Below are 26,896 nucleotides of genomic sequence, written 5' to 3' on the forward strand. Positions count from 1 at the left end.
CATACAAATTTAGGATGTTGGTTTTTAAATGCCCAAACTCTAAGCAATTATAAATGGCATAATGTCTTTACCAAATTTTATTTCCTCTTTTTTTTTTTCCAGACATCTAAAAAATCTTGTTCTTCAACAGGAGTCGTGGAGGTCGCACCTTTCCACAAATTTCACCTTGAAACTGAGTTTATTAGAACTGCTTATGACACTCATTCTACCCTTTTGGCTACCAACAAAGCACAGTGAAATAACCAAGAAAACTGTGACCTAACCAAACTTTTAGTGTGCAGTTTTTTGATTTTCTTTTTTTTAAGTACACAATGTGCATTAAATTACAAATAGATAAAATTTAATTTTTGATTGCACAGCCTGGAAAACCAGAGCCTTTCCCAGAAGAAGGAATTTATCTTGTTCGGTCCACAGTACAAGCACTGTGAAGTGGTCGTTTTCTGGAGAAATAAGACATTTATATAATGCATTTTAAATAGATGCAAATAGCATCTACAATCGGCTGTGTGAAAATGCTAAAGGGAGAGACAAAAAGTACAATATTTTATATTTAAAAGAAATGAATGTAATCTTTTGGTACTCCTATGAGCACAGAAAAAACCACTAAAATATTCATTCAGAAAGTCTTTTCTGAAAAAGGGACAAAAAAATCTCAAGTTCATAGAGAAAATGAATATATGCAAGATAGTAAGGATAACAACAATACAATCCCTGAACACCTAAAAATCTTCATGGTTTAAAAGGCATCCCAATTTTCTCCAGAGGTGGTGGCATCTCTCCAGTCGTCCATGGCTAATTTTACATGGAATGTAAAACGTTATTTAAATAGGACGGTGCATTAAACTCCAACTATTTCTGATGTAGCTCTCAAACTACAAACCGATCTTTCTTCTATTTTAATTTTAAAGTAAGTTAGCAAACACTTCCTCCCTAATCCCCAGGGACTATCTATATGGTGACACAAACACACAAATTTATGACGGTAGCACAAATGCTCCTCCGAAGTAATGTGCAACATTAAGTGAAATCGTTTCTTGGAAAGATATTATAGGTATCTATATTTTATTTGCCATCTTAAACATATCTGGGTCTTTATGACCTTATTTTAAAAATGTATTTCCTTTTTACATTTCCTGGTGCAAATGGACTGCATAAATAAGCAATGTGCTATGAGGCTTCAGACTAGCCGATAAACCCTTTCAATTTTCATGCCAGCTTCTTCTTTTGTAATTCAAATCTGGCTGAAAACTGGCAGCTCTGAAAACTGAAACAAGCACTGCCACAAATACCTTGTAATGCTATCGACCTTGTCTGCCCATGCAGTGAGAAAAGGGGATGCATATGTGTCTGCAGTCATCCAGATAACACAACTCATTTTTTTGGGGGGATAACAGAAGCTAGCCCCGGACTGTGCACCAAAAGCAGTCATTACCACGCAAGCTGGAGAATAAGTCTCTTCAAAATACACAGCGCATTTAAAAACCATATACAGGGCTCAGCCACTGCTTTCATTACCAATTTTAATTTAGCTCCTTCAGTTTGCCAGCCAGATAAACTCTTTAGTGCTGTTTTTTAATCTATTTGCCACATTTTATGTTTAAGATTATAGTAATATGGGACAGGAGAAGGAATCACTTTTAGAGGAAATAAAGAAATAGATCCGCTTATCAGCGCCCATCAGAAAGTTCATTAATCAGCCAGGCTTTGTGCCCCCTAAATTGAAAGGTTAAATAATCCTCTCAGGAATATTTCTCGGCACCACCGCCAATTGTCCGGAGAGAAGCTGCCATTCACCGCGCTCTGGATCGGTGACAGGGTATTTTACCACTGCTTGGACCCCAGACAATGATGGACAAATGGCCTGGCTCACAAAGAAACCCTTTAGTACAAGGATGGAGAAAGGACCACAAGCTTTGAAGTGGGGTGGGGGAGGTGGGAAGGAGGCAGGGAAGGAGCAGGAGGAGGAGACTCGTGCATGGGGGCACGTATGTTTTATCTGAATGTTTATTAGGAGACCCCAACGTCGCACGGTGTGCCCAGGCGTAGGCACGGGGAGAGTGCGTGTGGGCAGGCACCCTACGCACGCACGCTCGCCGCACTAAGCATATGCATACTTACACATACATTTATACATTAATCTGAACACAAACATTTGCAAAGCCCATAAAATCAGAAGATGAACAGAACTAACACACGGTTATATTTATTAGTCAATACACCGGGGAGCCCAACAAACCCCAAGGTTTTAATTTTTACTGTCATTCCAGATGATTTACAGCTTCCTCTCTCTCTCTCTCTCTGACCTTTGTGTCGTCTGCTAATCACCTTTCACCAGCAGACTCGAAGGGAGGAAGTACCACATCAGAAACAACTTTCTTAGGGGAGCGCTCTCCATAGGTTCACTTCGAGGCGATTTCTGGTCTCAGCTAAGATTGAAGGACACATGGAAAAACACAGCGCTGCCGGAGGACACCAGTGGCACACCAGTCCGTCAGAAGTGAGTTTTTGCTGGGGCACCTTCTACACAAACAATTCAAGCTGTTTACACTCCTTAGCAGCTTGGCTTCCATCTGTAGCATTCTTTACTGACAGACAGTTGTACAGACAACTCCCTTACATAAGCAACATGTTAACCGTGCAGGTTAATGCCTATTAATGCCCTCATAGTTTTGTCAGGCATTCCCAATTTATGGACACCATGTATATTCAGTAATACTGTAATTATTTTTACACAGCTTTATAAAGAGTGACATTTGTCCAGAACACGTCCTTGAAGAAATGTCTGATGGCCTGTGTACAACCATGGACACAAAAAGCTTTTGTACCCCTTGCACATCCACCTCTTTAAATGAGTCTCAAATCCATAAAGTTTTTATTTTTATATGACTCGGGACTTTCTGGACAGTCTACACCGTCTGCAAATGAATCAAAAGGTCTCTCCTCCCTCACATCACATAAACACACCGTTGATCAGAACTGTTTTCTCCAAGCCACGCTCTGAGTATCTCAGGGCTATTCTTGACCCTCTGTTTCCCTCCTCACAGTATCCTCAGAAAAGCAGAATTAATTTAACCAGGGTCTCACCTGCCATCAAAATAATTCAGACAGGCTCTGGATATCACATGTGAACCTCGTGCCATTAATTTTAAAGCAGAAGATGTTTCAGGGTTATCACACAGTCCGCAGAAACCCTTCAGTGCTTGCGCGTGCCCGCACGCACTACTCAGTTTTTTTAAATGCTGGAGGAAGTTACAAATGCACCTCGCAAACAGAATTAACTGCATAGTCCAGAACCAACATTAAATTCCTTTCTGTTCGCTAGAAGATGAATAGTTACTGCAAAGAAAGAAGCTGTAAGTTTAAAGGGAAAAGAAAAAAAAGATTAAAAAAAATAAAAGCCAAGCAGCTTCTGAAGTTAATGCTCACTCAGACACTCTGAACCTGGGCAATGACCATTCACATCTTGCAAACATATCACCTGGCCTGCTGCAGGAACAGTCCCTCTTCTGCAAAGGCTGCTCCGCTCCCAGCTTGGGGAGGAAAAGGCTTTGTCATGCCGCTGCCTGTGGCACTTGTCATGCCACGCCAGGCAGCATCGCCAAAACTGCGGCGGCACTGCAGGGCACTCATCAGGCCAAGCAAGGGTGAAGCGCCAGAGCAGAACACCTAATGAAACAGTAAGTGAAAGCTGATCAGCTTGTGCTGGTGCTGGGGAGACAGCCGAGGCCTCGCCGCGGTTGGTTTGGTGTCAGGTGCTGCCAGGAGCAGCCAAGTGTGGGGCTGTGGGTGCCCATCGCAGGGTCACACCATGACCCTTGGAATGGGCGTCAAATGATCATTTAATCCAAAATTGGCATTGAAAACCAAGCTAAAACTGATGGCCCCAAAGACAAAAATTCCACGGGATGACTTTTTCCACTGTCATATATTCGTGTGTATAAGTACATATACGTGTTCATCGTGCACCTGCATCTGAGAAACTGCCAGCTCTGTGGTGAAACAGAACCTGCTTTCAGCACATGGCTCCATGCTACCCATCATTTACAGGGTCTGTTGTTCCTTTAACATACCCTCAATGCTTGATTTTTCAAAATCTGAAATCAGAATCCAGATAATTCTGCCACTTTCCTATCAAGAACCGAACAAGATATGTTAATATTACTGAGACAATAGACCCCCTCGGAATTAAACCAGTGAATCCGTAGATTATTAACATGATCAAGCATAACTTGAGAAAGTTACCCTCTAACCAGCTGGAGCTGCTGGCGGCTCCTGGCAGATGGATCATGGACATCAGCAGCGCTGGCAGTGACATGGACACTCATGGACACCGCACAGAGCTGCACCGGCCGTCGATGCTAAATACCTGTGACTCACCAACATGCAACTTGTTTGTGTGATAAAACGCAAAGGATTCAGTCCTACCAAAGCACATAATTTACAAGCAGCTTCCGAGTGGACATTTGACCAGGGAAATGCTGCTCCTGGTTTATTCCATTTTGCAAAAATGCACCAAACTACATTTTACGTTACTGACAACAAAGTGCATTTTTTTACACGTTTTGAAATGTCTCCTGGATCACAGGTTTTTTTTTGGTTTCCTATGGAATTTTGAAACTGACTCTAAGTTCTAACAAAACTGAGAAAAATTTCAGGAATGTAGGAACTTTAATACAAATATTTATACACAGACTTTACTGCAGAAAAAAGGTATAGAAATAGATATATTTTTTTTCTCAAATAAAAGCCTATTTTTAAAACACATGGGAAGTCTCATTCTAGCTTGAAAATTCTGCTTTCCTTATTTAGGTGCTTAACACTTGACATGGTAAAAATTATTTAAATGATTGTATAGCTTCACCTTTTCAAACTAAAGGAAAGAGAAGTGAAAATTTTTACCAGATCTGTAATCACTAAAGAAAAGATCATCTTAACCCCTCCAAGTGCAGTTGTGCACATGATGGGGAGATGCTTCAGCAATGAATCTTACCACGACTATCCTGTTTTCTGTGTAATTAATCACTTATCCAACAGTTTTGATGCGGCAAAAAATAAACATCACTACAGTTTTGGTGTACATTGGGCAAAGAAGGAACGCACACGGCAGCTTCTGTGTTGGGAACAGAACGATTCCTTCCCACAAGTTTGTGTGGGAGGGAGCAGGTCCTTCCAGCCCTTCTCCAGCCGTAAGCACATCTTGTCATCAGGACTGCTGGCACAGCACTTGGGAAATGTCAAATACACCCAAATTGCTTCCTGGGCATGCCAGGGTGAGCCAGCTTCAGGCTTAAACATCAAAATATCCTGATTTCCATCCCCTTTTAATTCCCATCCCCTGCTCTTTTCCTCCTTTTCCCTTTTAAAGGCAGGGCAAAAAGCTATTGCTTTTGCAGAAAACACAGAGTTCCTGAAATTACAGTGATGGGCGTGCTGAAGTCAGAGGTTCTCTGCAGGACAGCACTTCTTAAGAACAGACACTTCCAGGAGGTTATTTGGAACACCATAATTAGAAATGGAAAGCCGGTCAGCCCAGCCTTCTTTCTCCCCAGTCCCAGAATGCTTCCAGAAACACATCATACTGCAGCTCCTGGTCAATGTACAGTCAGCCTTTACCCACAGTTTAAGAGACCTTGTATTTTATTGCCTGGGGAGGTGGATGGAGACAAGCGTGAGGCAGATCCTTGTCAGTGGAAGCGGGCATGCTCTCTGCCACGCTGACAGGATGAGGTACACAGCAGCCGATGGCTGCCCAAACTGTCCTCAGGCTCCGAGGGGTGTTCCTGCTCCCTGCTCTGGGCTGGCAAGGCCACACACTGCCCACAGCCCTGGTATGGAAGCAGGCACTAAGAGGGGATTGGTGCTCTGCAGATCGGAGGTACCCAGGCACCAACTTGTGCTCCCAGGAAAGGCCGTGCAAGGCAAAGACGTGTTGGTGTTTTGCAGACACGCGGCTGGAACTTCCTATTTCAACTCAACTGACATGCAAAAAAACCCTAATTATCCGGTGCTCACAGTCAGCTAAAACCCAACATTTTCACGAAAAAGGCAAATTCTAAACAGTGCTTTTTGTAGATGTCACATAAAGTTACTGAAGCTACTTCTTTTTTCTGTAGCATTTAGAATTCAGTTTTAAAGTAAAGAATTTGTTCTAGCACATTTTCTTACTGAAAGCTAAAGCTTTGAGCTGATAAAGTTATATTTATTTCAGGACCTGATGTTCTATTTTCTGAAAAAAACCAACCTATCAGAAAGAACATTGTCTTTTATGAAATATGATTTCTTTGCAACAGAAACAAATTTTGACTTTAGGTTTCTGACAGCCTGACAAATATTTGAAACTTGAAAGAGAATGATAATGTGGGACAAATAATAATCCATAGGGAAAAAGGAACAGAAGGTAAAACAAAATTCCAAAATTGTGTGCTTGACAGCACACAAACCACCGTTGGTGTACGTGTTCAACAGAGCCTGGTAGACAAGGGGTTCAGATGCATTGCTCCCACGGACGGTGCTGCCAAAAGCGGTTTGGCTTGGGCTCTGACAGTGCAAGCAGAGAATTTAAACCCCAAAAATATGCCAGTTGTTGCCCAAGATCTGCCCTGCTGAAAGGGGCCAGGATGTATTTCCTGGGAATGGGAACTCTTCTTGAACACAGGCACCAAGGGGACACCTCTCCCTCCCAGGCGAGCGTGGGGACATGGTCATGCTCCAGCTGTTGGTGGCTCCCCACAATCCACACAGCAGGCAGAGGCACCCTCACTCTTCACTGACACCCCCAAAAATTTTAGGCTACCTTCCCCGTGAAATATCCTGCCGAATGGTGACTGGAGCGCTGATACACGAGGGCCCACTCTGTGATCCCAAAATACAAACACGCTGTCTATTGCATAAACAAAGCGGTATTTTTAGCAGAGTCAATAAGAATAACCTTAAAGAGAGAAACCAGCTTAGTTCTGGGATATCTGACTGTCCCACAGCCTGGCGTCATGCAGACCAGGGGAGCTGACGCCGCAGCCATATTCTCGATGCTGCAGCAGCCCCGTCCCACGCACGGAGAAGCCGGGCTTAATCTCCTCCTGAAAATACTCCTAAAATACCCTTTCCCTCACCGCACAAAACCTAGAAAGCTTCTCCGGAAACCCAATGCTCGCTTGTTCCAGCTGAAATATTTTTTTGCCAGAGCCATACTTTAAATTTTCTCTTTCTGAAAGTCACATTTTAAAGGGTATAAATTGACTTTCGGCAACACTGCTTACATTTTCATTTCAGAAAAAAAGTGGCAGGCCATGAGGAATTTTAATAATGCACACAAAGAAATCCGAGCGCAAAATTTAAACACAAAAGATGCATTGTCCCTTCATGTGCTCTACGCACAGAGGCCAAAACAGCCAACTCCTGGTTCACCTTCTTTTATGTAAGTGGATTAAAAGTAAGATTAACAAACTGTCAAAAAGCATGTTAAATGATAGCTTTTGCTAGTTAAAAATTCTGATGGTTCTAAAACTCTGTTGGTGGCCATCTTGGCCTGGGAGCTTTAATATAAATGAGTCTGGAGGAGGCAGGGATGGGGGAAGGAGCCCTCGCTGCCGGAGCAGGACCGAAGGAAGAAGAGTTTATTGAAAATGAGCAATCCCTGCAGAAAGAAAAACACCTAATCCCAGCAGGATTTGCTTTTATATGCATCTACACCAAGAAACATATTAGAAAAACAAAAACCTGTGCTCTGCCTATTTTAGGGATGGGGTTTCACTGCTCTGTAGATGTTTATGAGGAAGATGCTAACACTTGCAGTGTCAATTCCTGTTTGATTTCTGCACCCACGCCTCGCTCCTGCTCTGGACTAGCCATGCTCAGGCTTGTACCCCGCGAGCCCCTCGGCACAACGAAGTCCTGCTGTGCATGCAGGGAGATCCATGTGCAGCTAGTGTATATCCCGTTTTACACCAAATATCGAGGTGGGCCCACCAGGACCACCGTGCAGAAGGGGCTTGGGTGAGCCAGGGGGCTCACACGAAGATGCGCAGCTCCACACAGAGAGCAGAACAAGGGTCATTGTGTGCTGGAAATAAATTTCCTCTTTATTCTCCAGTAATGTCATCTGTTGGGTGGAAATGTGACCGCTTGCAGCAGAGCAATATCCACCCTCAGCTTTATGGTGCGACTCCAGCAGCAAAGCCATGGGATGACCTGCGGGTTGGGAGCAGGTCTGGACCTGATGTCCCAGCTGTGGGCTCGGGGACAGAGCACAAACAGGCTTCTCCCACAGCGTGAAGGGGCAGCTCCAAATCTGCCGCACACCTGGAGCCCTGAGCCACGCATGGCTCCGGCAGCTCCTGGGAAGAAGGAACAGTTGCCTGACAATGAGCCGCTGCAGACCCTGTTCCGAACCTGGGGCATGGCAGGAATGTTCTTCCCCAGTGTGCAGACCAGACTGACTTAAAATGGGAGCTGGCACCTGACAGGCGATTGGGTAGAGATCAAACTCACAGGGATCCTATTGTATTGTGTAGGAATAAACTGCAAACCTGAACCAAACCGATTAAAATAGTAGGATGCCTTAAACTTACCAATTTTTCCACTGACGTCTGTTTTTCATGTAATTAGAGGGCTACAAACTGGCCTCCACTTGAGTACAAAATATTCAATAAATGCCCCTGCCTCTGTAGCTGAAATCCAAAATGATGAGAGAAAAGAACATGAACGCACATCGAGCATTCTGAGGATGCAGGAGGTCTGCCATGAGCACCCCCAGCAACCTCCGGAAGAGAAGGGATGTGATGGTATGTCCTACAGAGCATGGTCTGTGCTTCTCTGGGCCTGTGCAGCACCCAGCTTTCCAAAAGACAAAGTTGTAACCTAAGCTTCCTCGAAACCTAGAACAAAGAGCTCTGCCAGGCCTCAAATGCCTTGTCTGTTAAAAAATAACACGTATTATTACTTACACGGCAGGAAGCTGAGATCATAACAATTTATCCTGGATTCGCCAATAAAGTCCTTGTGTCATTATCTGAATATATAATAAACCCTGTGATAAACACAAGCGGGTATCAAACCCAACCTATTTATTGCAAATAGATACCTATATGAAGAAAAACTTATAGTATGTTTTGACAAATGTAATTTCCCTTTTCTGATACAGGAGAAATATACAGAGAGCAGGCACAATGAAAATGATTTGTAAAAGTTTTAAATCTCCATCTTAAAGAGGTTATTAAATATTATTTTAAACCTCAGTGGGAATTGGGTTGTTCTGCTGACTTTGATTGGTTTTTTGCAGAATAATTTTAGTTAACAGAGTTGAAAGAACAAGTTTAAGGAAACCAACTTCATCCAGTTATAAAGCTTAGATTATCACAGAGCCTTTAAATTTAAGCTTCATTGAATACAATATGATAATCTTTTTTCTATCAAAAGGCAAATTAAAATATTCTGCTCATAATCCTTTTTGCCATTTCAACTGCTTGTAAGGTTTCCTGCGCTGGCTGTCTATTTTGGTCGGAATAAGACATTTCTGCCCATACAACAAATTATTTGTAATCTGCCAAAATTTGTCACCACAGCTAATGTAAACAAACCCTACCAGTACCCACAACAGCAGAATGGATTTATTATTTAGTCATTGTTCTAGTCCAGCCGCGCTCCTGTGCAGGGGCTCTGAGAAGTCAATAGATGGCAGTCCATCTCTTAGGAAAGCACCAGATAATGAATAAAATCACCAAGGCTTCACAAAAGAGAGAGGTGGAGGGCTGTGTGGCTCCCCACAAGCATTCACAGTAATTAACTAAGAATACTTTATATAACGCACAACATTTAGACAAACTTTGCAGCGGCCGCCTGCAGCAATGCCACAAAACCAGTCTTTTATTGCACACTCAAATGCTGTGTTTTATTAGTGCTTATTTGTACCTGCATGTGTGACACCCACCATCCATTTGCCAAAATCAGTGTAAAACTCATGGCTGCACCCATGGCTAAAGCAGAGGAGAAACTCACTGCAGCCTGAGTCTGCTTGAGAACAACCAGGCACCCCTGCAGCGGCCACCACAACAGCAATTTTTTTTTTGTACTTCTGCTCTTTTCCTTTAACCTGCTATCCTGTTTGTACTGAAATATTTACTCTAAACTAGGAAGATTATAAGCAAATTTTATAGTGAAATACTGCTGTGCTGATATGAGAGTAAAATATGTCAGCTTTTTAGTTACAATTCTATAAATATATATAAAATCTATGTTATTCTAACACAGAAGTTTTGATTCTTGCGAGAATGCTATTTACTGCCACTTTAGGTGCAAAAATTCTATTTAAATAGAATTATAAGAGCTGGGACTCACACATTTAAACAATTCATATAATTAACTTTCTTGAGGAATAACTTATTTTAAATATCAAGGATGCCTTTTACCAAGCAAATTTTTAAATTCCAAGCTTAATCTGAGGACTAACCCAACTGTGAGTCAAAGTCAGGCTTCCCATGCAAAAAATGGAGCCATGCAGAGCATTTCCCACACATCAGAAATGTGAGTTATTTGAAGACGATTTGCAGTTCACTGCAAAAGAAAAAAAAATCATTTATCAGTAGCGAGGGTCTGACTCACTGTCAATTTATCCTTGCGTGTCCGTATTTAACCACATTTCAAAATGCCCCGAAAATGCACCAAGAATTTCCAATCGGGTACTTTTAATTAAATGCACTTGTATTCGTAATCTTTTCTAACAATAGCTTGTTTTGACAAATTTTGTTAGCTTTGTATCAACTGAGGAGTCAACTCCAAACACTTCCTACAAAATTCGGATAAAATTTTCTGCCTCAGACACCTCGAATTCTGCCCGAGGAACCATTCAGTCAGGTTTAAGCTCTTACAGACTTTTTAAGAAAAATAAATCCTTTTAAATTCAATTCACTTTTTGCGGATCTATCAATGGCAAACAAGACTAAAATGAAATTAAATCTTCTGCCTTAGTAAAAAACAGAACACAACACTTTACCACACCCAGAACACCTTCTGATTATTAGATTCCAAATACCATAAAGATTTCAAAACTGTTTTTTCATGCACCCTTAGGGATTACAATGAAAGACAGTATTTACCGTTTTCCTTCATGCAATTTTAAAAAAGCAAACAAAAATACTCAGTGAATGCGCTGTTTGCTCATTTTAAAAGTCTCTACCAACTCTGTTTAAAATAAAAGTAAATAATCAGCAAGGGTGGAAGATTCCCAAAGCAGATCTTTGTTTTCAAATCATCAAACAGAAAACACAAGCAAGAGGTTTTAAGCAGAGATTTCTTATATTAATTGAAATTAGGAGCAAAAGCAGAAAAAAGAGCATTTCACTACCATGAAGAGGTGAAAGTAATGAATTATAAAGCACATCCCAGTTACTGCTCTAAAGAAAAAGCCCAAACCAAAGACATCTAAAGAAAAGTAGTGGACAAACTTTCCTACTTTGATTTGTGCAGGCAGCAGTGATTAATTATCTTCAACAGCTAAATGCATACGAGGTTCATCCAGAGAGCAGTGACAGCAAAGATTCAGATGAACAGCAAAAATCCTAATCTTTAGAGTTGTTTTTATGTATAGTAATTTTATAAATTAGTATATTGAAGATTTGTGCTACCTATCCAATGAATATTGTCTTAACCAGTTAAATATTGTTCCAGGTTTCAATATTAGCCAAATCTATTTTTATCTCTATTTTACATGTAAGTAAAACACTGGTCCAGCTCACAAAGTTTTATTTCTTGTTTCAGTGATTTAAGATAAACTAATGCAGGCCAGGGAAGAAGTTACAGCTATATTCTTACTGATCAGAAATTATCTGCAAAGTTTATGAAGTGTATTTGCTCACATTAATGTCTCTACTTTAGCTGAGATCTATTTTACTCATTTAAAAAGAAAGCATTGTTGCACGCAACGATTAATTACCAGCATCTGGGATATCTGAAATGGGATTACTGCTTCTGCTACGCATTTCAACTTAAAATTTAACCTCTTTGTTTGTGTAAATGTGGTCACTGAGAGCAGGGAGTGCTGCAAGGCACTCATTTAATGATTACAGTATTAAAACGAAATCGTAAGTTCTAAAGATGTTTAAAAAACAGTGACAGTGTTTCATTGCATTCTTCAGTTCAAAAACTCTTCAGATGTTTATTATCTTCTTGCAGAAGATGCTTGTCTATATTTTATGGTCAGCAGTTCACAGAAGAGTAAATAGGCTGGGTGTATAAGAAAATAAAAAAGGTGTTTCTACTTACTGTTAGGTGATACTGCCTCCATATTTCTGGGCAAGCCTGGAAAATAAAAATATTGATCAGCTAGGAGCATGAAACAAGGTGCTTTACAGCCTGTTGGTTTTGGCATAACACAGTATCCACCGGTGTCGGTCACAGGAAAATAAGAAGCTTAACTGAAAGGGTCTGCATTTCAGCTTCAAAAACCTGGCTAGACAGTTTAATTGAATTTTACACTGGTTTAACACACTCCCTGCCATTGTCAGAAAGCCAGTAACAGTTTTCTCTCTCCCCTTCTTCTCTGAAGGGCAGAAGTTTGGGAGAGTAATGCGCTCTCAACTGCAAGAAGTATTAACACTGCCACAAACCCAGAAATTAATTTAAATTCTACATTTTCTGACATTTTAAATTTACATAACGTTTTTGAAATTAAATCACAAGGTACCCTCCTTTCGTGTAGGAACAGAAATATTTTAGTTTTTGCATACACACCTCTATCCTAATCAAAATATAATTGTTACATGTAATAATCCTCAGTAGCCTAATGTCAGATGAGTTGTAAACAAGAAGCATAACAGATTGCTTTAATGTTTCTATTTTTACAATGGTTTGCCTGATTTTTTTTTTAATTTTTTTTTTTTTCAAACTTGCCAGACTCGCACATAAACTTGTAAGTGCAGCCCTTTGTGAAAAACCTGGCAGAAGAGATTTTTGAATCGCCGCAAAAACACAATAGATCTAAGGAACACATAGGATGCAGGAAAATGTGGGTCTTCTCCTTGAAACAAAACCAGGATGTGTTAATGATCAATGAAACAGAGACTATTTTTTCAAGGTTTCTTAACATTTCTACAAAACTTACGATATTTCTGAGTGCTGCTCTGGCCTCGAAGCCATAGACGGACAGGGAAATAGTGGCACTTTGTCTGCTGGCCATTTCAGTGTTTAAGAGAGTCTGCACGCAGTCACTTCAATGGAGGGCTTCACTTTTGTTTAAAACACTTACTCTTTTATTAAAATAGCTCCTTAATCATTGGAACAATTAGCAATTTGGTTAGCCAATCTCAATTTTACATATTTTAAGAAGAAATATTAGTTATTCCATGGCTTTTACATAATACGCTGGAGCTCCAATTTCAGACACTGAAGCCTCATGACTACTTGCAAATGAGCACTATTAACATTTCTTTAGATTTCGAATAAATTTTTCGCTCATGCCTAAATTCTTGCCTTCTTTTATTCGGACAAAGCATGTTAATTAAAAAAAAAATCCCACTAACCAATATTAGCAACAGAATATCTCCAAAAAATCCAAGTTTGTGACAGTCACCCTATGGCACATACGGTATGTCTTTCCTGGATGTGATGGAAATTATATTATTTATTATTCATTCTGACAGTAACACAATTTTCTGGAGAAAAATCCACAATCTGTTCTGTGTAATGGCTCAACGTTTCTCCTCTTACTCAAACACCACATGTAAATATTTGAGTTTTATATTAATATTTCTATAAAGGCAAAGTGTGAAGCACCTCACATTTCTAACAGGAACAGACCACGACATCTGACAGTCGGAACACACTCGAGCTGCCTTCCAGTGCAAACAAAAGGATTTTCCCCCTTTGCTAACTTACGCAGGATTTGGAGGCGCAAGGTATAAACACTCTCTAGCGTATAAAAATATCGTGTCAAAGACCTTCCCTTTTCCCTCAAACCTGCAGAAGGCTTCAGCCGTACAGGAGACCATGGCTGCTGCAGCACAGGGGTAGCAGACAGTTATTTATACATTAGTTCTGGATAGTTTTCGATTACCACAGTGTCCCCAGACTAATGTGGTTGAAAAATCGCAATCAATGAGTTGTCATTTACTGGCAAAATGCCACTCTGTGATGTGACCTTTACACACAGAGCAGCTATTTAATAGTAATAAAAAAATTACTTTATTTTTAAATAAGAGTTTGGTTGGGGTTTTTTTTCGGCTCTGGACACAAAGACCCTGCTTTTAGTGAAAATCTGAATCTGTAACTCAGAGCAGACACCCACAGTTGGCACACTCTTACCAAAGCACTGGAAGAGGCACAGTCCCAACGCCCCAGCAGAGCCATTGAAGGGCAGGTTTTACCATCACACTCACCCTTTAAGGCTGTGGGAAAACTTAAGGGAGGCAGGAAGAAGGTGGCGAGGGAAAATTGGCCAAGCATATTTCTTCATTCACATGGTGATTCAGTGTGATACTTCTGATCATGACCATGATCACTTAAGAACTTCAGAAGCTGAATACAATAGTCAAAAAGGATGCCTGGCTAAACAACAGCTTTTTAACGAGGAGTCCTATTACCTTGCATCAGCTCAGAGTTATTGTCTGTATCTTCTATCATGGAGCGACAAAAAGTATAATTAACAATTACTGCTGAATACTGGCTCCTCAAATGAAGCGCAGGGGTTTGCTATGGAAGACAGAATAACCAAATACAACAGCCACCAAACCTGTGATTTTCCTTATTTATTTAAGAGTACTTAACCGTGAATGGCCCTCATTTAATGAGAAGCCCTTGCGGTGCACAAGGGCAATGGCAGAGCAATGAGCTACGTTAAAATAAAGCGCATTTATGTCCTGCCCCAGTGCTCTGCCGGTACCAGCATTCAGATGCACTGGCACTGACAGTGCCCATTCTGGAGCGTGGTGTGGTGCGGAGCACGCAGGTGCAGTGCGTTTCCCACACCTCCGCACGCCTTATGCCACACAAGTGCCAGGTAATTGGTTTCCCCAAACCCGCGCTGCTGTCGCTGCAGCACATCTTGGGTTGGTTTGGAAGGGTGATCACTCCTACCCGAGCCTGATGCGCCTCACATTGCCACACCGGACAAACCAAGACCGGGTGCTGTGTGTTTTGACCCACATTGAATTGTATCAGGTGCTAATTATTGTTTTACCAGAACAACGGCTTAATGCATCTGTTGTTTAATTCCCACTTCCCTATTCTCAAATGTGAACATCAAAGAAAATAAAACACTCAATCTCAAGCAGCCCCTGACAGCAGACCCGGACTCGAGTGCTCAATAGACGAGGCCCTTGCCACCAGTTCTCATATTTCCACTACAATGAGCAAACACAAAACCAGCACTAAGCGCCCTTCCCTCCTTTCCGCTCCCTTGGCCGGTCGTCTGCCTTGCGCCGAGAGAGCCCTCGACGCAGCCCTGCTGGGAGCGCGGCGCTGGGGAGAGGATTAGCCCCGCTAACATGCGAGCGCTTGCAAAAGGGAAGGAAAAACCCCGCTACTGTATTTGGCGTATGAATAACCAAAATGCACGCGCTGACAGGAGACCGGGACGGGCCCGCGGCTCCCCGGGAGAAAATGTAGCTGTGATGAGTGACAGGGCTTTCAGGAAATATGTTCACAATCACAGACAGTGAAGGCCATGACCTAGATCGTTTAAGAGCTTGTCTTGTCAAATTATCAAAAGCTTCTTCCTCTCTGAATAAAGAGTGACATAAGTGAGTGTCAGAAAGCTGCAGGCTGACAAGCCAAGCATACAATAACAGCATGCACGTCACATACTTGCCGAACACCGCCACGGCTAGCGGCAAATCTTAATGAGAGCGCGGCTGGCCCAGGAGACTTGGGTCCCTGCTGGCACAGCTACTCATCTCGCAAAAATCCTTCAGCTCTGAGTCAGTTATAGTCTGACACGACGACTACAATTACTAAACACAACTTTTTAACAGAATCCTCTGGTGCTTTGTCAAAGCGGCGGCTGTGAGGAGCTGCCCCGCCGCAAGCCACCACAATAAAACAAAAGATTTGCCAAAACACACACTTTTCATCACCTCCGCATGGGAATGGCCAGGGAAAACACACAATGCTTCCCTTCAAAACCACTCCCGCACGAGCAGATGTCGAAACCTCTCTCCACGCCACTGGCGCAGACAGCCGCCGCTGCTGAGCTGGTTAACTGCCAGTGCCGGCCAGGCTCCCGGTGACGACTACTTGCGTGCACCATGAGGTGGGCATCGGCTTGCTGCAGGCATGAGAAGCGGGCACCGCTCCTGGGGCAGGAGGTGGGAAGAGCAATCCCCTTGCTTCCTGCCCAGGGGAGCACTGAGGGCTGGCGGCAGTGCAAGCAGCAATGGGTCCCCACCGGCTACGAGGCCACTCCATGCCTCCAGCCACATCCTGGCCTGTAAAGGCTTCACATCGCTGTGGCAAACACTGGCATGGCTTCCCAATACGGCAAAGGCAGGAGAAAATCTGGGAGAAAAGAGGCTAATGGTGGTTTACATGACAATAAAAGGAGTCGGGACACACCAAGAAGATGCTGGCTGAGGTACTCAGCTGGTTCCTGGGAAGGAGTGCTGCTCACAGGTGTTCAGGGTGCGCAGACATGCATGTGTCTCTACACAAACAGGGCCAGCAGGCATGGGTGCAGAGCGCTGGGAGCCAGGCCACTGCCAGCTGCCAGCTCCCAGAGGAGCTCGGGCAGCTCACTGAGCACCAGCACTCTGCTTTTTCCTACGTATACAAGGAGATGCTGCCCTGCCGGCAACGTTTGCCTGCTCTCTGCCACATCATTCTGTTCATGAAGTTCTTTTCCCACTCTTGCAGCTGGCAGATGAGGCTGCAGATCACAGCCCTCATGACACTCACCTAACTGCTGCTGAACCTGCAAAACACAGGATGTACACAGCATGGTGTTTTCAGAGTATACACACAGGCATAAGTACATATATACATACTCACACGCATATTCAGATAAACGGGTATACGTGCCCAGAATGCCTGATGTGCTCTTTCCTATGGAGAGCGGCATGTGCTCAGAACAGTGCCTAAAACTTTTGAACACCTCTGCTACCTGCTCCTCGTCTGATCTTCCTGAGAAGAGCACACAAGCTTGCACTGCTTCCAACATAACTACAGCTGAAACGACTCCATACATTCCCAGGGCTGTCTCAGGGAAAGAGGCTGACCTAACAGATAATAAACGTGTTACCCTGAAAACGTTTTAAATCCCTTTGAACATTTTCAATTCAGACCAGGAGAAGTACCTCGAGCTACCTCACAGTCACTTCTAAACAGAAGCAAGGCTATGGAGTCACTCTGAAACAGACTGCGCATAGAGGCTTGTTCTGCATCCTTTGTGTCACAGTGAAAGAGAGTGAACTTTCTGGGAAAGACAAATTAAAACTGTTCTGGAGCATCCAAAGTATTTGATAATATCTTAGAAAAAAATAGGGAATGTACTAGTTTTTTTCCCCAACGCTGTGTTAAGATCTGCTCTGTGAAGGCTGGAGCAGTGTTTTCAGAGTATTTTGGAGAGCTTTGGGAACACTGGACTCATTTAGCCCCAGGCTCAGATCAAAACCTGCCTTCTGCCTCCAGCTCCTATGGACAGCAGAAATATCCCCACAGGCAGGCTAACACAGAACAGTGCCAGTAACAGGGCTTGCTGAAACACTTACAGGTTTTCCATAAAATACCCCGTGGAGGACTTGTAATTCCTTACAAAAAGTAGGTAGCAGAGGCACAGACATCTGGACCTGTTACTACTCTCAGTTTACATAGCCTGGAGTCAGTAATGACCACACTGCATCAGATTGCCCGCCCATGGCATCCACAAGCTGATGCCTCATGGAGCTTAAAAACAGGGCAAGCGCATACGCTTTCCCTAATCATTGCACACCCAACTGTTTCAAGCTCAATAACTGCACACACTGGATGAAGTTTCTATGTGTTCAATACCCCCCCATGGATTTCTCTTCCACAAACTGCTCCCATCTCCTCTGGAACCAGAGCAGACTGCATTTACCACACCCCTCAGTAGGGAGACTTACTGGTCTGCTACTGGCTGCATGGAGCCATCTCCTGTCTCCTCTGAACCTACTCCTACTGCCTCTGTCACACGTTCCCTAATTTTTGGACTGGAAGAAATGACAAACGATTGATTCCTAACCAGGGATGATTTTGAAGCTCTTCACAGATTCTTCCCTCTATCATCTCTCTTCCAGGCTGAAGAGCTGTGGCTGTGCTGAAGGGTGCAGAAGAGGGGGACCAAACTTGCACTTAAGTGTCCACTGCTTTCCTGGTGATTCCTAATGTTTCATCAGCTTTTTCTTCCACAGCTGTGAACACTGAACTGACTTTTTTGTGATTGTATCTCATATCTCTAAAATTTGAGTCCCGAGTAGTAATGCTCAGAGCCCATCACTCCATATGCAAAGAGGGGACTTTTTCCCTGGACATTTACTTCACATCTGTTGCCACTCAGGTTCACCCACCATCTTATCATGCTCTCCCTCTGTTTTCTACAGTCCTTGGGCAGTTCTTCACAGCTGGCTCACGGCTCTGACACTCTAAATAATTCAGTCTTCTCAGTAAATCTTGTCACCCCATTGTTCGCCCTTTCCCATGTCACACTAGCATATCCTACCTTTATCCTCTTATTCCATGCCTGTTTAGTTTCCTTAAAAGCTTTTGGTCAGGAACTTTGTCAAACGCCTTTTGGAAATTGTAGGCTATGTCAACTGGATCATGTTTACACACATGCTTGTCGACCTTCTCCTTTGAAGAGCTCCAGAGATTTCTGAGAAGCAGGATTTCCTTTACAAAAGCAATCTGGAATCCTCCTGCGTATATCATATTCATACATCCACTCCAACCTGCCGCTGCTGTGCAGCCTCCAGCAAGTGGCTTGGCGTGCACACCACGCTGGCAGCCCTCCGTGGGACCACTGTAAAAACTGTGGCATTTGCCACTCAGTTACCAGCCAGGCACAAAGCAAAACGTTACCTGCTCCCATCACCAGTTTGGCTACTTCAGCATCAAGTTCCACTGCAGGTTTTGGGTAATGGTTATCTAGTTCTGGCCATGGGTTAGTATTCACAGGTATAGTAGTAACCCTAACACTCCCTTCAGTTTCAGAGAGGTCCTGTGATGATTCCTGACACAAAGCATGATTTTGGTGTGGGAACACCCTCGGTTTCTTCCACTATGAATGACGGATGCCAACCCCCCCAATTTTAGGTGTTAGCAACAACCTTTCTTGTCTGAGTGTTCCTTCCATGCCTTGATCATCTGCAGGCATTACAGGCTTCTTGCTGCTATAAGAAAGACTGACTCTTGGCTTTGAACCTTTGCAAAGTGCCCCTTAGGCTCTTTTTTAGCCTCAGTTCTGCACTTTCTCATTTAATGTGCCAGAGTTTGTGATCCTTCCTGTTTTCTTTGTTTGCAAACAAACATCAGCTCTTCAAGGGATACACCTCCTTGCTTTTTGTAACCTCTGACTCTGCATCGCAGCCTCGCAGCCTTTGCACTCTGCACTTTTGCCAAGCCGCCTTTCTTCCCAAGGACGGGTCACATGAGGCCCCACTCACTGAGCAGGTGCCTCCTGTCTGCCACACAGAAGCGCAGAACTGCCTGGAAGATTCAAAGACAAAACTTCCTCATTTAACACAGATCTAAATGAGCAGAAAAAAAAAAAACATGCTGTGATTTTCCTGATTAACTACACAAGTTAGGTAGGATTAAAATCTTGGGATCATAGAGGACTCTTAACTCTTTACAGAAAAGAAAATTACTTTATGAGGACTGGCTTTATAAATGTGCAAAATAGAGAAGGTGGCAAGAGATGCCAAGAAAAGATACTGAAGATTATGGATCTGAATAACTGCCTACCAGAAAGGGGGTGCTGAAATACGCCATTTTTGTCCTATAAAGTAATGGTACCGTATGCATATTCACTGTCAACAAAACCATAGCCAGAAGAGGAAGACCAAATTTAATTTTCTGACATTCAAATGCCAAAAAAAAAGAGTAAATTCCCATGGGGTTGGCATTTTGTATATTCCAAATATTGTTGCCCATGCTGAGTGCGTAGCAAACTCTCAGTTTTCCTTCCCCAACTTCTCATGTTTGGTGTGACACCAACTTATCTTCAGCAGGAGCAGGACAGACATATGAGGAGTCCCATGCACTGGCCCTCTCTTCTGCCTGGAACTGCACTTGGAACACACATGAAGGGGAGTCTCTCAGGTCTGACTGCTAAGCTACAGGGTAGTTGAAACACAGTTATTCTGCGATTCTGTGACATAGGGACTGAAATAATGACAGAGGTTATGGAACATAAGCTGTACCAGATTATTCAGATTACCTTCCGTATTCAGTGAAAGGGAGGAGAAGGGCTCCTCAGGGTCTCTCTCATTCTTTGACCAAGTAGAAAATACAAAGGTAGAGGAGGGACATTCAGAGAGAGATCAAATATTTCTGGAAGTCAAAACTTCAACACTTTTATTGTTTCCATACTGGTTTTGTGCCAAAGTTACAAGACAACTTTGAATAGTCAATAAAATCTAATAGCAGAAAGTGTGTGTTTTATAAGGCCACAATAAAATAGATGGAAGCCCTTCTCCCCTTGTGCTGCTCAACCTGAAACAAAGAGCCAAGATTCTGGTGGGAATAAACTGAATACTCAAGCTTTTAGAAGACAAAAGGAACGCTTCAATATTCCCATTTGTACTGTGCCAGGTTGCTAACACCTTTGCAGCGTTGTTCTGTTAGCTGAGGTATGGAGATTATTGCTTGCACCAACTACGTTTTCCCTCCAGCACTTGTGATGCAGAGCCAGTGTGACAGGACAGGAGCAAGGAATGAGAGTGACTGGCCACGGGACCACAGTGTCCTCCGCATCAGTTGGTCTAAGCAAGAAAAATTGGGGTTTGAACGACAGTAGTGAAGGCAGAAAAATATCAGTGTAGCTCTTGTGGGATTAAGACAAAATGTCAGTAGTTCCACGCATTAAATTTTTCTATCAATATTTTTCTCTTAATAGCAAAGTTCACAGTTTTGCAACTGTTACAGCATTTGACAATTTCCCTTACAGGATAGATGTGATGGGCCTATCCGTAGGGACCCAGGAGTAGCGAGACAATTAGTTCCATTATTATCTTCCCTCTTGCATGTTCATAAATAACAGAGAACTCTACTGAAAAGCAGGCAGAATCCAAGCTAAGGCATGTGAATGTGGTTGCAGAACTGCTTCCTCACAAGCTAATGTCAGGTAGAACTTTTGTTCACTTTTGTACATGCATAAGAAACACGCTTCCCCATTCCTATCCTATTTGTAAAGCACATTTGCAATGTAAAACACAGCTGTAAATGCCTCCAAAAGCCACTCAGACATTAGTTTGAACTTCTAATAATGTTTAAATTGATAAATATGTGATCATAATAAAAAAAACATGGGTCTGGAACTTTTGAAGCATCAGACTTGTTCTTTAACTCTTGCTGGCATGCTTGTAGCACACCACATCTCCTACTTTCAACCCCTTTACACCTTCCATCACACAGAAATAGGGGCATTTTTCACCATCCAAAGCAAATCAGAAAAAACTAAACTGAAGACCAAGCGTTTACAACACTCCAGTTTGTTTTGTTTGCACCACGTTTCATGAAGACTGCGATACTGTTAGATAATGACCAACTGCAATATTTTCACATGTGTATATAAGTATGCACTCTATCAAAGAAAACATTTAAAGAATGTGGTGGCTGTACACAAAAGCAGTGATGACTGTGCTCTTTGCTATGGTCTATACTCACATCAGCATAATGCCCCTTCATATCGCAGCGATTGCAGTGCTTATTCCAATAGGCTCTCTCGAGACACTCCCTGAAATAGTGGCCAGGCAAACAGCAGTTCAGGCAAAAACGCGCTGGGCAGCTGTTCTGTAAGTGACCTCTTTCTGCACACAGGCAACAGGGGGGGACTTTCTATGGAGAAATAAAAAAAAAAAGAATTATGTTAAGTGAAAGCGTTCCAAAAGGTTAAAGAAAAGAAACAAAAATCAAACAAGGAAATGAAATAGAAACCATGCCAAGCAGATGTCTGCTGGTTACTAGGAGTGGCAGAGATGTTATGTTTCATTGAGGAATGCAAATGAAGGAAAACTACAGATGGAGCAACACTCAATGTTCTAACTCTGCAGACCAATTGTGCCTTCTTGATTTAGACCCTGCACTTGTGAACTGCCCAGTGGCCAGGTTATTTGTTCAGTGAATACAGCAAAAATAACCATTAAACTGGAAAGTATATTTCACTGAGAGTAGAAATGTGGGGCACTCTGTGTGAACACTAATTCTGTTATGGAATTTCTTAAACCAGAACTGTACCACAGGAACATGGCATGCAGTATAACACAGTGCGCAGGGCTGGGCTTTAACTACTGTCTGCACCACAGAGCACTGTGCTGGCTCTGGCTAGGACGCGGTTGATGCTTTTCGCAGCAGCTGCGTGGGGCTGTGTTTTAGATAACACACCAAGGTTCAGCCACTGCATAAGGCTTTCCCTTTTACCCAGCTGGACCCAGGCAAGCAGACTTGGGTGCACAGGGGGCTGGTGGGGACACAGCTGGATGGCCGATCCCAGCTGACCACAGGGATATCTGTGACGTGTGGCGTTGTGGTTGGCAGTAAAACTGCAGGGAGGGAGGTTTCTCGCAGCAGCCACTGCTCAGTGACAGGCTGAGATCAGTCTGCTGTGATGAGTGGTTGTTTTTGCATCACCGTTTTTTTCCCCTCAGGTAATACACCATCTTTATCTCAACCCATGAGCTTTCTTTCCTTTTGCTCTTTGACTTCTCTCCCCGCCCCATAAGAGGCACGGAAGCGAGTGCTGAGTGAGGGCTCAGCTGATAGCCAGGGACAGCCACTGTGCCCACTTGGTTACGTGCTTTGTGAGTTTCAGAAGCACACAGGCAGACAAATACAAAATGCTGGCAACTACTCTGGGGCCACGGCGGCATTTCTTTAAAGCTATTTTCCCAGTAAGCGAGTGTCTCCTCATTCCAAGGCTCACGTTTCAGTTGGGTGGGACAAAGTCGCTCTGAGTCTCAGCGTGGGTCACAGCCTCAGGGACTATGGCTTTTGCTGACTCAGCTGTAGAGACTGCTAAATCCAGACTCACACGTGACTGCCCCTCTTCTTCACAGTACAGTGGCTGATTTTTAAACCTGTAACCCTTGGACAAACTTTCTGAGTATCTGGCATCAATCCAGATAATAACTGCTTAAAGTTATTTCTAATTTAATCTTGTCTGTAATTCTTAACATTATTCATATTGTGGTTCGCTGTATAGATATCTGCTCACTTATTTACTAAAGGTGATCTTCATATTCCTTAGCTTCTTCTCATTGAAAACACATTTGAAGAACATCTTACATCTTAAAACTAGTTCTAGAATATGAAAAAAATATTCCTGTATTGTACCTGACTCTCTTCTTCCTTAGTTTATAGTAACAGATTTTTTCCTTTATAGAAACAATAGAAGCAATGACACCCAGAAAACAGAGAGCTGACAGCAAACTGATCTTGTACAAGCTACTCTCACCCTGGAGCAGCCTCTCAGTGCAGTAATAAACCACTGAAGCCATGCTTTACACAGCAAGCACAGAGGAGTATTGGACGCAGCAGAGGTATCCACAGGTAACCAAAGTGTTGCGCTTACCTTTGGCGTAGGGCAATTCTTGGACAAGTGGCCTGGTCTGTCACAGTTCCTGCAGGTGATGTTTTTGTTGGCTGTGTAGTAGCGCAGGCTGGAATGCCGCACGCTTCCATAGTTGGAGATCTGTGCCTAGGGGTAAAACACAAGAAAAATGCATTTGCCATTTGTGATTCTGTGGGTTAGTATTTGTTAGAACTGGAAATTCATACAGGTCACTGCTGGTGGTGTTAGAAATTTTAATTTTTACAAGTACAATTCATGCAAGTAGGCCTGAATAGGATAACTCTGTTACAGACAAACGTGCATTGTCTAGAAGAGAAATATTGTCTTGTTCAGATTTCCACTTTGGGGCATTCTTTATTTGCTGTTTAAAATCACAGCTGTGAAGTTTTGCTCCCCTCTGATTAGCCAGGACACTTTCCACTCACTGTAGCATTTCTCAGTGAGCTGGAATTTTTCCCGGAATACAAATATAATGAATTAATAATTAATTGCAAATGCCAGCTACACGTTCCCTTGCACACACTGAGGGGAACTCCTTGGACAAAGTACAATGCTACACAAGTCCAGGCCAAATCTGCTATTTGCAATTGTAAAGAAAGATTTAGAAAGGAAAGAGAAGTAAAAGTAAAAGCTGGAAACAACTCTCTGTCTCCCAGTGACCTCACACATGCTTTCTGTAGGGGCAGACAGAATCGAAAACCCTGTCTTCAACCTTTATTGTTCAGTAAACATCACAATTTTTAAAACCGGAAATAAAATCTTGGACAAGTGAACAGAAGATGTAGAAAAACACCGCTTCTCTTCAGGAAAAGAGTTTGTTAATGTGGCCTGATTATGTAAGCCCTACTGAACCTTGGGAAGAGAAATTGGGAGGACCTGCACCTCAGCGCCAGTGCTTACTCCTCCTGGGTGCTGCGTGACCCTGCATGAGCACAACAGCCCAGCCGAGCCCAGCCCTGGCAGTGCGGGAAGGGCAACCAAACACTGACAGCGAGCCGCCTGCTGAGCGGATTGAGCTGCACAGTCACTGGGATCTGATGAGACGGGGAGGGGAGAGCCGTGCTCCTCCGCGTGGAGCCCGTGCTTCGCTTTCCATCACCCCCTTCCCACGCCACTCGTGTGCCTGCTACGACAATTGAGGCTCAGATCTTGCCTGCCTGTGGGAGGACACTGCTAAGGATCCACACAGAAATTACGGATGGACTTTCCAATCCCATTTATCTTACTCTGCTTGTTAATAAACATAAACCCAAAGAATGATGAAACAGTTCGCCTGTCTGTGTTACCTCTAAGTCTTTATCACAGATGGACCAGTCCACATGAGCTTCTCCTGGAAAACAGAAATAAAATTAATTATATTTGGTTTCTATGAAGGTTTCTATGTAATATATTCAACATTGTGATTACTGCAGTTATTGAAACTGATAACAGACTTTGAATGCACCAAAGCAGACAGACTTGTTCTGTCTTGGGTAAATGGAAGCTTTCGCCCCACTTGGCATCAAACCTGACTCACCCTACAAACAGCACAAGTCCAGCTGTCGGGTGGGCTTTATTTGATGCCACCCTCTTGTCCTGGCCACCAGGGTATAAATTCAGGCAAGGATTTTAAGAGCAGGACTCAAGAGCTTCTGATTCCAGCCAGCTGAATTATCTCTGCCTGTGCTCATGGGGCTGCCCAGCTCTGGTCCAGAGTTTGCCAGACTTGGAGCACACGGAACAATAAGTTAACGCACAGCATAAAATATACTTCTCCTCCTTGCAAATTCACAAAGTCTGTGTCCTCAGCACTGCTTTCTGACTGCTGCACACCAAAATCACTTTATACACAACCACAGCAACTAAGACTCAAAGCTCAGTAACTCTGTTTCAAACCAGGGTTTGGTAATGCACAATAAAACAGGGTGACACACTAGATTATCAGCTGTCACACCACAACCTTCTCACACACAGCCCTGGGACTGGCAGTACTAAAGAGGGAAAATTAAAAAGGAAATAGAAGGCAATAAGCTTGAAGAACAGGGATGCAGTTACAGCTGTTTAAGTATTCTGCGTGTTGACGCTGTTTACTCCTCTCGCTGTGCAAACACAGCTGAACCACTGTAGCGTCTTTTACATCATTAGGGGAGGGTTCATGTCAGCAGAGGTGCTCACCTCACCTGTACCCCTACATCTACCGTTAAAACTTGGGCATAAATTAATCCCGCGTTAGCAGTGTCTCATCCTGTCCCTAAAACCTGAATCTGGAGCACCTCCACGTGTTACTGACATAAATCACACCATCAAGATCTACAGTGAACAAACAGTAAAAATCTACCCAGATGATTTTGATTGTTTGAGTCATTTCCGGTAAAAGGCAGATGCCTAGAAATTAAAATGATACCATCTATAATGTCATTTCTCACCCCTTGTGTACTGGAAAAGTCAGCAATTTCAGCTGAAGTCTGTAATATCTGGATGCAAAGTGTGTCACCCAAGCATACCAGGAGTGCTTCAGAGCACGATATCTGTTCACTGCTGTTTGTCATCCAAACATCAGGGCTAGCGCTGTCTTGCTTGAATCTTAACAGTGCTCTGACATAATTCTAATTCCAACACTTGCTAAAGCCATCAACACTAACGATCATCACGGAGATGTTAATAATGAATTTACTGGCCTGTCTGTAAGGCAAATGGAGTGCTGCGTTGTACGTAAGCCATGGGCACAGACAGAGCTCGAATGCGAGCACCCAATGGGTCCTTCATCTGAGCATCGCTCAGTTAAATGGCCATCACGAGAACAAGATGTGGGACCATGCCCGCGCCCGTGGGACCACTCCTCCCAGGCTCTCGGTCCCTCAGAGAGGACGGAGGAGACGGCATTGTGCCAGGTCTCCAATGGAAGCGAGCCGTGGGTCTGCCCAAGGGAAAACCAGACCTTTGGTGCCCAGGCACCAGCAGTAACGAAATGCTCCAGTGTACCTGAGTGCATTATTTATCACTTGGAAGCCTGCTAAGGAAATTCATTCATAAAGAAGGAGATATTTGTAATTCTAACCCTGCCCTGGCAATCAGTACAGTGGGTGCCGTGTCTCGCAGAAGTGCATGTGCAGGATGGTTGACACGTTATAGATCAAAATTACCAGCGAATTAACTCCTCTTAATCATCAGGCACGACCTTCCTGGGCA

General features: G+C 43.2%; 2 protein-coding genes across 2 annotated transcripts in view; both read right to left on the reverse strand.

Moving 5' to 3' along the window:
* Positions 1-26,896, reverse strand: part of POLR1E (RNA polymerase I subunit E) — a 278,376-nt gene that overhangs the window by 91,686 nt on the left and 159,794 nt on the right. The window lies entirely within an intron of this gene.
* Positions 1-26,896, reverse strand: part of ZCCHC7 (zinc finger CCHC-type containing 7) — a 110,012-nt gene that overhangs the window by 12,628 nt on the left and 70,488 nt on the right. The window contains exons 5-8 of the mRNA XM_069881085.1: positions 25,015-25,058; positions 23,729-23,854; positions 21,826-21,996; positions 12,256-12,291 (exon numbers count right to left, since the gene is read on the reverse strand). Of these exons, the coding sequence (XP_069737186.1) occupies positions 12,256-12,291; positions 21,826-21,996; positions 23,729-23,854; positions 25,015-25,058 (377 nt within the window). The remainder of the gene's footprint in view (positions 1-12,255; positions 12,292-21,825; positions 21,997-23,728; positions 23,855-25,014; positions 25,059-26,896) is intronic.

The sequence above is a fragment of the Phaenicophaeus curvirostris genome, chromosome Z (genome assembly GCF_032191515.1).
Source record: "Phaenicophaeus curvirostris isolate KB17595 chromosome Z, BPBGC_Pcur_1.0, whole genome shotgun sequence".
In the NCBI taxonomy this organism is placed as follows: domain Eukaryota; kingdom Metazoa; phylum Chordata; class Aves; order Cuculiformes; family Cuculidae; genus Phaenicophaeus; species Phaenicophaeus curvirostris.